General features: G+C 40.0%; 1 protein-coding gene across 1 annotated transcript in view; it reads right to left on the reverse strand.

The window, feature by feature from the left end:
- Positions 1-15,786, reverse strand: part of CLUAP1 (clusterin associated protein 1) — a 65,672-nt gene that overhangs the window by 34,493 nt on the left and 15,393 nt on the right. Inside the window, exons 6-8 of the mRNA XM_010179167.1 lie at positions 11,771-11,854; positions 9,829-9,962; positions 8,508-8,649 (exon numbers count right to left, since the gene is read on the reverse strand). Coding sequence (XP_010177469.1) covers positions 8,508-8,649; positions 9,829-9,962; positions 11,771-11,854 — 360 coding nt within the window. The remainder of the gene's footprint in view (positions 1-8,507; positions 8,650-9,828; positions 9,963-11,770; positions 11,855-15,786) is intronic.

The following is a 15,786-nucleotide window of genomic DNA, read 5'->3' on the forward strand; positions in this document are numbered from 1 at the left end:
CCAGTGTCTCACTACCCTCACAGTAAAGAATTTCTTCCTAATATCTACTCTAAATCTACCCTCTTCCAGTTTAAAACCATTTCCCCTTGTTCTATTGTCACCTGCCCTTGTAAAAAGTCCCTCCCCAGCTTTCCTGTAGGACCCCTTCAGGAACTGGAAGACTGCAGTAAGGTCTCCCTGCAGTCTTCTCTCCTCCAGGCTGAACAGCCACAACTCTCTCAGCTGGTCCTTGTAGGGGAGACTTAGATATAATGCAAGTTTACCATAGTGACAACTCCTCTCCATTCTTCCTATTCATTTTTGCAGAAGAGATGAATTATAATGACTCAATAAAAGCTCATTGAGCATTCCCTTCGTGTATTACATATTTACGGTACCAAGCTTACAAGCAATACTGGTTGGATGGTTGATTTATTTGAAATAATGTACAATTCTGTAATGTAAACCTGAGGTCAGTTTGCAGTGTCTGAAGAAATTATCATCCAAATTAATATTGATTGGAAGTTAGTAGTCACAGCTGAGTCTTGTTCGCCACCATAAAGCAGTCACTGTCACATTAGTGCTAGAATCTAACGTCAGAATTATCCTCTCCCTGCGTCACAGGTAGCACAAACCCATAAGCGTTCGAAGGGGAGTCAGGATTATTCTCTCTTTTCAAGGAAAAGATTTATTATATTAAAGAGCAGTTGTTCTTGGTGAGCTTGATGGTTCCAGGAATTGATAACGGAATCTGCTGCCTTCCATCTTGAGATCAATTAGCTCCAGTACAGCCCATGTTTCTTAGAGCAGAGAATCTCTTCTACAGGTGGCTGACACACACTTCAGTTTATTTCTTATTTCTCAACAGTCAAGTCCCAAATTAAGAGGCAGCACCAGCAAGCCTCTCTCTAAGAGACTTGTTAGAGTCCTAGCACAGGAATCAGAGAACAGCTTTTTACAATTTCTCCAGCTTGAAAACATTTGCAGTTCCATTTCCTCGCCGGGACAGTGCTTTAGCTACTAGCTTAGAAGACTGGGATAAAACTATTTTAAAATATCTCATTGCGGTGGGTTAGAGAAGAAGAAAGCAAAGATGACAAGTCTTAGACCCTGCCAGACTATTATCAAGTCAGGTTTCTCATTAGTCCTCTCAAAGATGCAAAAAAAGCTTGAGTAGGAGACAAGCATATAGCCCTCCAAGTCAATAAATTTTTAAAAAGCAGGGTATTGGAAAGTCTACTGGCCTAAAATGGAGGACCCCATTAAATTTCAGGACTATATTGTGCTAAAGATAAACCCAAATGAGAATATAAATTGAATTATAGCAAAACAAAGTGGCCCATAGACCCTGGGCACAAAGGGGTACTGTTTGCCCTAGAATTTCTTACCTTTCCTTAGTCCTGATGTTTGACCTTGCTGCAATGCTTCTGAAATGGCTCACAGTTTGGCCTACTGGTATCTCAGTATCAGAATAATCTTCAGAGAATCCCGACTGTGTTCTGGAGCTCTCAGAGAAGGCAACGACTGTGCAAGGTGCAGTAGCTCACACTGCCAGCCCGTGCGCTAGATGAGCGTTAGACAAGGGTTCTGCCATAACACCTATCCTGGACGTCTACTGTTCATACGTACATAAGGTTTAATTTTCATATGTTACACAGAATTTAACTAGAAATTGCTTCTACACAGCTAGAAAACTGAGAAGTATGTTACTATTTAACGTTTAAAACCTCAAACCTTACGGTTTTTCACATCATGAGATTATGTATGCTTGTGCAAAATGCTAGTCTCATAACTACTTTTCTCTGCTGCTAAGTACCTTGTGCAGTAGCAGAGCACAAACCTCCTAAATTTCACATACCTCATTTTAACATTACCTACTTGTCATTTGGTGCAAATCACTTGCAAAACATCAGCCCCCCCAAAAAAGTTATTTTAACCTTTTTTTCCTTTCAACAAATTCCTTAGTTTTTAATCACCTAGTAAAAGGTTTCTCATAATTATTTTTAAGTGTTGATCTTTGGGAAAAATACCCTAAACTGATCTGCTTGATCAATGTTGCTTCAAGTGATCCAATTGTCTCCTACTTGGAGTGAATTTCAAGCTAGATTTCTGTTACACAATGCACACATCTAAAGTACTTGAGAATATTCAAAAGCATAATGCAGGCTGGCAGGACAGGCAGAAAGATCGTAATATAAATAACCCACTTATTCTATCTTCTAACCAAGTAAAACTGGATAAAGAAAATACTTAAACCCTAAAAGGCAGTACATTTAGAATGCACTGAATTGACACTGTTTTCACTGTTTTCATGCAATGTTTCTTCTGGAGTGGAGTCACTGCAGAAGAAATTAAGTCAACTTAAGAATGAGAGATCAGAAACTCTCTGATCTCTATTCATAAAAATCATTCATGGATTTCCAAGCTACACCATCACCGAGAGCCATTATATCTCATACTTCACAGAAGCAATTGCCAGAACGATAGAGAAACTCACCCTTAGTACCCTGCAAAACTTAGTAGATACTCTCCCTGTGTTCCTTCCCCAGCTGCTGAGTATCTCACATGTAACAGAATTAGCAGGTGTTTGTATCTAGTCATAGCACCAAGCTCTGAGGCACAAGGAACCTGTTTACCTCTTCTGCTAAGGAGTTCATGGGTTCCTGAAGGCAGAATATGAATGTTTCCATTGGTCAGAAAAACTTACAAGTGATAATTAGAGTTTTATTCAATTCTTGTTTGAGCTCTAGGTCTGTGAAAAAATAAGTTCTAGAGTCTGTCAGACATGAAGAACTGGAACCTGTGAGTCAAATGACCCCAAGTTTGGGATCCCAAGGCAAGTTTGTTCACCCACCTGGCACATCAGAAGCCAAGATACAGACACATGGACAGATACGTGGATCTTTGACCACTGAGCTGATCGATCTGACTGAGATCAATTGAGCTGATCTCAACTGTTTTCATTTCCCAAAAAGTTTTCCTATAGCCTCTAATGGGAGATTATCAGTAAAGCACCCGGAGCAGGTCTGCACATCAGGGCATTTAGAAGTACCTTTGAGAGTCCAGATCTAGTTGCCGTGGTACTGGTAGGGGATTGCAAATTTTTTGTTTCAGCGGAACGAATCCACACAGCAACACTTCCACCTTCTCCAACGTGCTCTTCACATGCCCTCCCAGCTTCATCTCCATCTTCTCCTTTTGTGTGACCATCACTTCTCAGGCCAGCAATTTCCTCTGTCCTTCTCTCCTATGCTCCACTGCCCCCACTCTCTCCCTTTGCATTCCCTTCCTCCTCCTCTATTTTTTTTCCACATTTCTCCATTATGGGGTTTGCACATCTCAGCACACCAATACTGCCGTACTTGCATATCAGACTAAACACCAAAATGGAAGCAATCAACAACCAACAGCAATGCCTGTGCTTACTTTTACATCTGATACTCAATATAATTCAGCAACACTGGACCAGAAGTGCTCTCCTGGCACCTATAAAAATGTTACTAAACAGTCATAATTCAAACGTACATTAGCTAGAAGATTAAAGACTGTAACCAATCGCTTTTCATATTAACCTTCTGTCTGGCTATTTCAGTAAGCAGACATTGCAATGGGAATGTTTAGATTTAATATTTCAAATGGAATAGCTCAATGCAAGAAGACACGAAAAGCAGCAGAGACAAGAAGTATCTCAGAGTGCAGTAGAACTCGCATATCCCTGTTATGTGCACATTCAGAATAAAGCATCTGCTTCAGGTATGGACTTCTGATAAAAACCCATTAGTTTAATGAAGAGGGGATTTTATTTGGGAAGGGGGGATTGCAAAGGGAAAGTCACAATACAGTCTGCTCTTTGGCTTTTCCTTGCTTAATCATTATAGACTGCTTACTGATAGTAATATCATAATAGTGAAAAGAAAAGTTATTTAAGCAATTCCAAACCCAAGATAATGACTGAGTGGCTTAGGACAGCCTCTTCCACAAGTCCACTCCTTCACAATATTCCTTAGTTGAGATTTCACAGCACCAGCATAAAAGCAGCCTTAAAATATTGTAGGAGAAAGTAGCTGAAGAAGAAGGTATCTCAGGGATGTCTTCTGAGATGCACATAAAAAAATGAGTGTAATCTGTCTAAAGAAAAGGTAAATGCTACAGGATATAGCCAAGTTAGTCTGGCATTACACAAGCTAGTTTCTGTGTTGTCCTTCAAGAGAGAGGTGTCCATTTACAGTTCATAGAAAATGTCAGCACCTAAACCTGAAAAGCTACATTTCTAGTATCCTTCATGTCTAAACATCAGGAACAATTTCCTTTTAAAAACAGTATAAAAATTTTTGAATCGGAATCTTTTTAAAAAGCAGAAAAATAAGAAGTAGAACAAATCTTTGAGGAGACACAGCACATAAATCCCTGCTTCTGCACAGAAATGCAAGAAAATGGATTAATTCCACAAGCAGCACAGAAGAACAGAAACAGAATAGAAGTGGCTGAAAAATGAAAAAAGGCTAAGGAGACTACAAAGACAAAAGACCCTTATTTAAGTTCCTCGAATCCAGTAATAAGTAGTGTATGACAGTTTGTCAATAAGTGCAAGAAAGTCACTCAGTCGAAGAGTCATATGAGGACTTCTGACATCTCCACAAATGAGAGCTGATAATAGGAAAAGAATTTTGTATTGCTCATACATTTGAAAGGGCTTCCACATCAAATGAGCAGGTGCTCTGCAAGTGGTAATTTCATCACCAATTAACTGTTCAGATCTGGCAATTCATTCAGTTCAGACTCAACACCAAACCTTTGAGGTTCCTTTTAACACAGAGAGAGAGTTCTCAGTCTAGTGCCTGGCAGGAGACTCCTGCGATTGCTTCCCAACCACTGCTCTGCATTATCATGGACACCGGGAGGCAAAGGGAACGGGAAGCTCAAGACAACAATGGCAGCTACAGAGCGCTCCTCTCTATGCAACTGTACCCCTACCACATGGAAGAACAAACAAAAAAAATCCCCACAGATGACCAGCACTGCAGTCTGGAAAGGCTGGAGTACTTCAACTGCTCAATCCCACTTAATTAAAACTGTGTGCTTGGGTACAATCTTTACATCACTTTTCTAATTAGGAAATGCACTCTGGGCCAGGTCATTAGCTGTGCAACGTCAGCAGGGTACTAGAACAGCTTTTGAGTCTAAGTGCACTAGAGATTAGCCTTGTTATTCAGCAACGGTCTCTCAATTGGAACAAAAACTCCTAAAAACATGCACCTACTCAAGGAAAGGGGTCCAGGAATCAGTCCTCCGTACTGAACAGGACACGGAGTGCTGGATTAATCTAATTACACAGCTGTTGCTTTTTCCTGGCAAGCTATTTAACAAAATACACAGCAATGATAAAAGAATTGACTCTCAACTCTTACTTCTACTACAGAAGATAATTAAGATTTGTTTGGTGGAACAAAAGACAAATCAGGGTTGAAAAAAAAATCAACATAATTTTCGGTGTTTTTTGACAGCTGAAGAGAGTGTGTATTAAAATGGATTAAGTGTAATTATCCTAGTTACTTTTTCCTCTGCTGATTCTGAAAATGAAAAGAGTTTATAAACTTTAGAACAACACGCAGCATCATTTTGGAGCAAACTACTTTTTTTCTAGCATGTAATAAACAATCCACAGTTTTGCTTCACCAACCCGAAGCCTAAGGTGAAGCAGAACAAGACTGACAGAAGTGAGAGAAATGCCCTAGTATTTCAGGTTGGCAAGAGACTAATTTGAAAAGGATTAAGCAGTGCACTGTGTTCTAAAATTTATTCTTTTGTAAAATCCCTCCACTGGTTTGGAAATAGGACAGCACCAGCAATTCTCTGGGTTTCAGTTACCAAGTCCTGGAGTCTGATTCTGAGCACTGACATCTCATAATGACTTCAAATAATAGTTTGGACTCCAGCACTCCTGAAAATCCGGCTGTAAGAGACACACATAGCCTCCTCTTGTACCACAGCAACAGCTTCCACAACAAAGCAGCCATGGCTGCCTGAGTCACTGGATTGCTGCCCACAGAGATAGTTAAGAGTCTCATCCTTTAAATATCCTAAGTAATTTTAAATACTCAAATCTTCTGCTCTTGATCCCCATGCTCCTCTCTTCAGTTCTGAAGATCAACTGTCAAATGTATCCTTTTTTCCCCTTTTTATTTTTGGTTTTCTCAAACACTCCTTAGGGAAAAGATTTAACAGACTAATATACAGGAAGTGAAGTGAAATTATGCCATGGTAATTTCAGGGTTAAGCTCAAGCTATAGGACTAGACTTGACAGGTACACTTCATGCTGGTTTAAGCTAACAGAAGCTATTTTACAGATACAGGGTACACCACGAGTAACTTGATCCCTTGAGGTCACAGTTAGAGACACTCAAGTACAGATCACCAGACATTCCAAATGCAGAGACCTGATGGCATTTTGATTTCACCATAAAACACACTTTAAGGATGCTTCCAGTTCTGACATCTGCTAATGCATACAACATATAACAAGTCACAAAAGTGTGCAGGGAAAAACACATCTTTTTTGTCATCCTGCACAACGCTGAAGCATTGCTACCTGCCTACACTAGTAAACAAAAAGCCAGACCACATGTGTAGATTTCCAGGTGTCTCGCAGAAAGGAGGGGAAAAGGGAAAAAAAAATTGCTCTCCACATTCTAAGCATGGGCACATTGCTGAATGACAAAGGCTTTTCCTTCATCTTGTTATTTTTTAACACAAATCCCCTGAAGAGCTGTAGGCCAACTCATTAGTAACTTCTGTGCATGAATTTATAAACAGTTTCCGGTAGCTCAGTTCAAAACATTTCTACTTTTGGTGTTAAGTCTCAATGGCATTTGAACAGAAGGGAAAGATCAGCTTTTAGGCTTCATTTCAAGATTATGATTTAATTGAGGACTTTTTTTTTTGGCCAAAGATATGGGGAAGAACTAGAACATCATAAAACAAGACACATGAAAATACCAAGCTGACTACAGATTAGAAATATGTGAAATAACATCTACAGAGACAGTGCTTATAAAAAGCGGGGTTAATGGGAAATTGGTTCACAATGATTAACAAGTTGTCAAATGCCTATGTTATCTTTCAAAAGACAAGTTATTTTATCTCTGAAGTAAAAAGTGCAGCAAAATATCTGAGCCTTCTCAACAGAATACAGCATGCCTTTTCCTATGCCCAAAAGGTGATGGAAGAGACCATATTTTCTCCAGACTGCAGAACAGGCTGAAGCGTGGTTACGAAGCCCCCCTGTACCTCACACTGTGCAGCCTGGACACGCAGGAACAGAGGGCAAGAGATCCAAGGGGAGGCTTCTCGGCACAGTCAGTTTACAGAATGACAAGGCTTTCTAAAAAGATCTCACAGATGCAAACGAGACAGATCATGGGAGAAGAGGAACTATAAAGTTACTGTGTCTTATTTGCAGGCTAAGCACAGGTCACAAAACTTTACCATAACACCAGTACAAATACCGTAAGTAGGAGAAGGCTAAAAAATTGGGGTCAAATCTCTTCGTTTTAAATGAGAAGGCACAGACACAGCAAAAGCGAAACGTGCAGTCACAGCCAGATAGAAGGAACATTATGCACAGCTCTCCCATATTTCTGCCAGGAACAAGAGTCCGTTGTGTTTACGAAATAAATCCTGATCTGCATATGAAAGATAGGATGATTCAGAAAGAGGAAGCACTGGTTAACTCAATGTATAGCACATCCACCAGTATTAAGGTTCAAGGGGAGATCATTCACTGAAACATGTTTTCAATGAAGAACAGAAGATACACTGGGTAATGACTGCGAGAAGGATGAAAAGCCATGTAAAACATGAAGCTGCAGGAAACTGAATGAAAGTTTGGCTGAAAGCTCTGCAGTTCAACAAATACCCTTTGGGAAAGCAGGGAGCAAGGTGAGATACTGATGCAGATTATTCAGCAGGATACAAAATAGAGAATCACACTGAACTGATACAATTCAGCAACTCAACGGAAAACAGAATTTCTGCCAAACAAAACTGAAGTCTGTCTGAGCAAGGATTCCAGCATATCTAATCTTTTCACTGATACACTTTGCTCTTTTCATCGAAGAGGACTACAATGTGGAAATTGAAGAGTCTTCTATATCAGTTGCTGGCAGAGGATAAAAAGATGCACTTAACTCTTAGAACATACACTGTGTGTAGCAAAAGGAAGATTAGAAATGCTGAAAACACTCTTCACAAACAAAAACATCAACTGAAAACAAGTTGAGGGATTCAGAGACTGAAAAAGGGCATCACTACACTGGTTTAACTTCACTAACTCCAAACATAAAGGTGTTATCATGCTTGTCCAAGAGCAGTCACACTTACTGGGTTGTCAGTAAACTGCCAGTCACTCAGTGCTGGCTCTACAACTAGTAATGCGCTGCTTTGGCAAAAGGGTATTGAAACTTTTTCTGTTATAAAGTCAAGAACTACAGGTTATACAGTCTTGCTGAGCATTTCTAAGCTGCCTTACCTCAAACATCTCTTGCTCTGTCCTACGATGATCATCCAGGAGCTGCTCCATGTAGGTCATATTACGGAATTTTTCTAGATAACTACTGTATTGTTTCTGCAGTTGCTCCTCAATCTTCTCGTACTCATCCATAAAAGCAGGACTGGAGAGAACAAGCACAAACTACTCAGTGAGATAATGACCTGTATATGCAGAATTCTTACATAAGCATTTTCAGTTTTGCAGCTTCCTTTTCACGTCTGCTAAACTAATCTAAAAGGACCTTTTGTTTTTAAGGTTCCACACTACTTCAGAGACTAAAAGCATAAGACAAAAAACCTCACTAAACTATCTTGCAGACATTACACATAGCAAAGGAAGGGTTATTGTGTACTCACTGCCATTTCCTTCCATATACACAGAAAGGCAGCCTTTTTGCCCCTTTAGCAGGCAAATCTAAGTTAATCATCCTGCTGCTCCTTGACTTAAAAAAACTAGCTTGCAGCAAGGCTAGTAAATCACCTACTTTGCTGGAGACTTACTTGCTGCAGAACTGTGCTGTGTCATTACAAGCATAACTAGACCTGACACCAATAAGTGACGATGTTTTGATACCACCGAGACAACTGTTGCGCCCCAAAGAACACTATCGCTGCTTGATGCATCACATCTACCCAGTGCACTTCATCCACAGCATTACTGATCAAAACGAGTATATGAATCAATGTCATTCCTTCCACCACTCATTTTTCTAATATTTCCTTTTTTCTCACATGAGGTAAAAAAATAAAGCCGTATCTTGTAGATTGTATAAACTTGCAGTTTAATTAAGGGCAAGATATCAATCCAAGCTGTGAATCTGAACATGTTGATTTTATGGTAGGCTGTATCACTGCCTAGAGGAACCAATCCTAACAAAGTATGCATAATTAACTTTTTTTTATTGGTGGCTAAGAATGGTAGGTGCCTCTGGGAACAGAGGGAATGATTGCACCAGTTGCCATTTTCAGGAGGACTACCTGACACGATCTATGTTTAATGACAAAGGAAAAGACAAGACATGCTTCCTGACCATTTTGCACAGCTCAGGCAGCAATTAAGCAACCCCAACAAATAACATCCTGGTAACTTTTAACAGTCCTGAAAATCTAATTTCAAATACATAGTAATGAAAAAATTAACAACTACAATCCAGACAAGGCATTTCTAGAAAAGATAATCTCTCTTCCACAGGCCATCATCTCAGTCTCATTACAGACTTCACTCCTTGCTGCTCTAAGCATTAACAATGCACAGTTCCATCACTTATGTTAATACTCGATAACCAGTTCATAATCTTTACCGAACACTTTGTAGAGTCTGTAGTCTCTTCTGGCTTCTTTCCAGTTCCAATTTGCGTTTTTCAATCTTGGCTTCCAAATTTGCTTCATCCAAAGCCACATTACTCAACATGTCTTTAGTCTTTTGGACTTGTTCCTAAAAGAGAAGGATGGAGAACCATGGCTTGCACTGGAATAATTAGAATTACCTCTCAGATGCCGATTCTTCTGTATAATCGCACATCCCATGTTATCAAGTAACACTGTAACAATGAGCTAGAACATAAACTGGCTAAGCACTGAAAATTCGAAAGTTCTCTGTGGCCAGGATAGTGACCTAACTGGACATCTACAAGTTTAACATACTTGATTTTTCCCCCCAGACATTCTTGAAGGAAAAAAGAAAAAAGCCACAGCTTGCCCTGGGCTTTATTTTTCCTTCTCATTGAAAAAGCAGTAAAAGAGAGGAAGAAGCCTCCTTAAAAGAATCTGACAGGATACATAAGGACACCTCTTGACATGCAAGTATCTGAATAAACACAGATGAGAAATACATTTATTCCTTGGTACTATTTTAGGGAATTTCAGGTTTCCATTATTTTTTGTTCCTCTTCAAGATAAAGGTCACTTTTACAAATAACTTAGTCTATCTGAAGATTTTCATCCTTTTCTAAGCCTTGCTTTAACCATCTTTTCAAAATCTGGGAAGCAATCTGAACAACATGTGCTACAGAAATCAGGAGATGGAAGTAGGAACATTCCAGCTTATTAAAATGAGCTGAGTACATTCAGTGTGCTCATGCTCAGGAGAGCATGAGAGGAAAGACTGCCTGGAGTATTTATTGATTATGCATTGGCTGTTTAAATCTCGAACTCTACTCCTTGTAATTAAAAAACTGGACTGGACACAGTTTGCAGTTAAATAACTTCTAGTAATCACTAGGATTTAATTAACCACCGTACTTGCACAGTGGCTGTGAGTGCCACTGGCAATGGTTCAGGAATATAGGAACCCAAGCACTGGAGCAAGGACAGCGTTGCTAAGATCAGACAAAAGGTCTTCCAAAACAAGACCCATAACAATGCCCTGGCAAGGCACTAATTAGCAATGTCAGTTCTTCTCGCTGCTTGGCCAGCTCAGCTATCCTGCTTCCAGAGCAGGAGTTCACAACTCCAAAGATACATTTTGAGTTACCATATACACACCCCTTGCAGCCCTGACTCTGCAAAGTTTACATGGTTTAGACAATATAGTTGCAGTGTAGATTTCTGTGATAATTTAGGCAAATTTTATACCTCCCATAGGGCTTCTTAGGCCCTAACAGAGACAGGAAATATGACTAAAATCTGGAGGGTTTTTCTGTAGTTTTCTCCCAAGAGAGAGGTCAAGGGAAGCCAAGTACAGTTCATTGATGCAATCAACTGGATGAATGTTTCTGCATATTGAACCAACAGTTACACACTGTGACAGTGACAGCAGAGCAGGTCTTAACATGCTCTCCTAGCTGCTGCTGCTTGCATCATTTACCCTTTCTGCTGCAGGCTGTGATTTCTGACTGCCAGCTCACAATCATCACTGCGCAGACACCTCATTCACTCTGCCAGGAAAGCTATCAGCTTCAGTTAACAGGCTTTGAACACACCAGATTTCCCAAATAAACCATAAGGATCATCAGTGACCATATTCATTACCACAACACATGGAGTCATCACAGACTGATCTCAGCCTTGATGAACTTCTGTTCACACATCTGATGTTACCTAAAGACCAAAGTCTGCATTAGCCATCACCTGAAGTTCCACATTAGCTATTAACTAACCAGGTGCAGCACCAGTCAGTCCAGCCAGCTGAAGGTGATGTCTGCTTTGGCACTCTTAACCCTAGGCTGCTGATAAAAAGAGTTATGCTTTTCTTCCAGGACAGGAATAATAATGTTGCAATTAAATAAATACAATTTTGCTTACTAGAACACAGTTGATGGCAATTTTCATCACCTTCTCAGCCTCATTTATCTCCAAAGGTCTGGCAACAGATTCTGTTCTTGCTTCCTATGAAATAAAAATATACCAATATATTTAAACACCACACAAAGGAGCTAATATATGCAGAACTGAGGGTGGTCAAGCAACAACAGTATGATCATCTGCATAATAAACGGAGTAGAATTTAGTATTTATTCACCAAGGCTCAGATAATTTAAAAAACAGGAGATTATGAAAGAGTCACTTAAGCAACACTGAGCAATTAAGGAATCTTTTCAAAACAAGCTAAGTGCTACTGTCCGAACTGCAAGTATTCCTGAATGCAGATTTTTGGAAACCACACTGATTATTACATGTCGAGCAAGGTATGCAATATGGCACAGAAAGTTTCATCATCTTTACAACAAGACTCATGAAAACAATAGTGCAGGTAGATGAGCAGTGTCACAAAAATTGTGGAGCAACAAGCGCTATGAACCCATCTCACTCAGCCAGGCAGCTGGGACAGTCAGCAAATGCTTCCTATGCCCACAGGAAAACCAGATGCAGATGTGTGGGCTTCTCCAATTCTGATAAGCAGTGGCTCAGAATCCACAAATAAAAACCCCAGTGATCCTTGTTTAGGATCCCAAAGGGTGAAAAAAACCTCTTCCACTCTCAGCAGTTTTGGGGACAGATGGGCTACGGGGTGTTCAGTGTGCACTTGTCTGTACGGTTTCTTACAACACTGACCTGGTCATTATATGAAAACATTGGATTACTTGTTTGCTACTGGGAGGAGAGGAGGGAGACTTTTGCAGCTAAATGTCCTTATAATCATCTTATGTTGGCAAACCATTTGGTAACAGGTGGATGAAGTTGGAAATAGCATCTCTCTAGAGAGCCTCTGACTAAGAATCTAAAAACACTTCATACACATTGCAACAGGCTGTACCCAGCCTACTACAAGATGAATGCTGGAAGCAGAAACAATTATTTTGTAAGTTACTATGCCAGGCACTCTAGGTTGCATAGGCAGGTACCAGCAGAGGCAGTCTAGCTCCCTCCCCACCAACTCAAGTTCAGAGTTGCATCGTGAACCCAACCAGGGAGCTCATCCAGCCGAAAAATCAGCTTTTGTGCTGAGCTTATTCCTCTGCTGGCTCAGTTCCCTGAACGAGCCTGCCACATGCTGCACAAAGGCTTTTTTTCTGGCACAAGAAAAGAAGTAGAAGAAATATTACGTTGGGGATAGTGACAGAAGCTACATCTGTTAGTGGCAGTGACAGCTTACGCTGCCTAAAGTGCTTGTGAACATTCCCCTGTCCACACAGAAATACAAGCTGCAAGCAGCAGAAAGCTAATTTGGATGAAAATAAGATACAAAGAGTCTGTATAATACATATTCCTGAATAACTCCACAGGTAGACACTTTTGGAGGAAGACCAGACAAGAATAATATAGCTCAGTAGCTATTGTGAGAACATTATGCATTTAGCAAGCTCAACAAATTACTTATTTATTTGTGAGGATGTTGCTTGAGCTAAAATGGCAGCAGCCAGGACCAGCCTGGTGAAGACATTGCCCTACCAACTGCACTCAATTCTTCTGATGGCAACAGGGAGGTCTCTGCTACAAAGCAAACGTATTTCAAACAAAATAGCTGACCACTCAGCAAGGGGGAGGAAATTATTTTCTTTCCTGCTTTCACAGAATCACAGAACATTAGGAGTTGGAAAGGACCTTGAAAGATCACCCAGTCCAACCCCTGCCAGAGCAGGATCACCCAGACCAGGTCACACAGGAACGCGTCCAGGTTGGTTTTGAATGTCTCCAGAGAAGGAGACTCCATAACCTCTCTGGGCAGCCTGGTCCAGTGCTCTGTCACCCTTACAGTGAAAAAGTTTTTCCTCATGTTCAGATTGAACCTCCTATGCTCCAGCTTGCACCCATTGCCCCTTGTCCTGTCATTGGTTGTCACTGAGAAGAGCCTGGCTCCTTCCTCCTGACACTCTCCCCTTACAAATTTATAAGAAAAGCTGTCAGAAGAGAGAAAACTAACAGCAAGGGCCTTAGTTTTTAATTATACCAATTTCCTTTCAGTAGCCTGGTAAAGCACACACAGAACATGCCCAAGTCACTGCAGCGTGTGTGGGGTCAGGGTAACCAACGGATTTTAGATACACTTCTGAGGATCTACCCTTTTAAGTTGGAATAATTTATACAAGTTTAATGTCTTTTCTTCTCCTGCCTTCCCTCTGTTACCCACGGAAGTTTCGTATACAGACCACAGTCTTTGTGCAGAAATCCACACCATTTTCTAGAACAAGGTTCAGTCCTACAGTCACATCTGCTTGCAAAAATGTGTCAGGCCAATGAAGAGTTGTGTAAAAGTAGAAATTTGTATTTTCAGACTGCTGAATCAGGGCTAAACTGCAAAAGGAGGTCAGGACAATTAACTTCCTCGCACCCCAACAGACCAAATGAGAATCCAAGTGGATCATTATAGCTTCCATTACAGCCGACCACTTATTAATATATAACGGAAACATATTTGAAAAATAAATATCTGTTAAGGATATTGAAGCTGTTGACAATTTTTTAATGGATGTTTGTAACAGCTTCCCTGGGTATCCGTCACTGGGCCATTTCCTGTTAATCTATGAAAACTCTCAAAGAGAAAACTTACTTTCAGTATCTCTCTTCAGGAAAGACTCTGCAACTGGCCATGTAGGATTAATACAGGCAGATCACATTAGAAAAATAAATATCCCACAAAAATTATGAAGACATTAGGAAGAAAATTTAGAACACCAGAGTTGGTCAATTTAAACACTGTGAAGTCATTTTCAAATTAAAGCCAAATAATTTAACAAACTCACTTTGACTATCTTTGACTCCCCACATAAGCAAATACAGCACATTTTTTCCTCCAGCCCAACTCATCCTCACTAGTATTTCTTACCCAATATAAAATATTTAAAACCTGGCTTTACACAAAGGTTTTTTTTCTGTTCATGCTTAAATCTGTGGATACAAATAGGCTGTATTCTTAAAAGCTAAAGCATTTTTCTAAATTTGCCCAAATACCAGGTATTACATTGCCACTGGCTGTACTCACAACTCCTTGTGCTCAAAAAAGTGTGCAAATGAAACCGAGCTGAAAAACACGGCCTCATTCATTTTCTTTTAAAGTAATGTACTCTTTGCAATTAGGTGTACTAATCAGAATACACGTTATAACCCACAAGAGATTTCCTTTAAATCAACCATTAGAAATAGAGTTCTCGGGAGAGGTAAAAAATATAGGAAAAATTATCAAGGCAAGAGGAGGTAAGAAACAGAACAATTTAGGGTTATGCCTGGTAATTACAACTTAGGAAAATAAACATACACAAAACGAGAGAGGTATTCATGAAGAAGCTGAGTGTTTACCTGCTTCCTGTTCAAGTGTTCAAGAGCTCCCTGGCTATAGTTTACAAGATAAATGCTAATTAGAAACCAAGGAAGCCAAGTGTAAAATTAATTTTGATGAACTAAAGCTGACAATTTTTAAAGAAAACACACGAAGGCACACAAGAGATACCATTTGCTGGCATTATTTATCCTCCCTGGTCAGACCAATATTTGGTGCTGCATGGAAAGGGCTGAAACTTTAATTCTTCAAGTTTTGAAACACACTTTGGACAGAGCCAACTGGAAGTACTAACAAATTAGCTGGCTGGTTTAGACTCAAAAACTTTGTTTTCTTTAGAAAGGAGAATTACATTACAAAGTAAGTTTTCTAACCAAAGACTAGCCAACTGCTCAATCAAGCAGAACAGCCCAGCCTGACAGGATGTTCCCCACAGGACATGGAAATTTGGCACTGAAGACAGCTCTGCCTAAATTGCACCAGTTCTGGCATCAAAAGTCAAAATAAATTTCCTTAGAGCAAAACTGTACTGCAGTCATTTCAGGAAAGAATGGTGACTTTAAAACCTTCAAAAATCCATCTGTCTAAAGAATTTACTCGTCTC

This window comes from Mesitornis unicolor, unplaced genomic scaffold, assembly GCF_000695765.1.
Source record: "Mesitornis unicolor isolate BGI_N332 unplaced genomic scaffold, ASM69576v1 scaffold23292, whole genome shotgun sequence".
Taxonomy (NCBI): Eukaryota; Metazoa; Chordata; class Aves; order Mesitornithiformes; family Mesitornithidae; genus Mesitornis; species Mesitornis unicolor.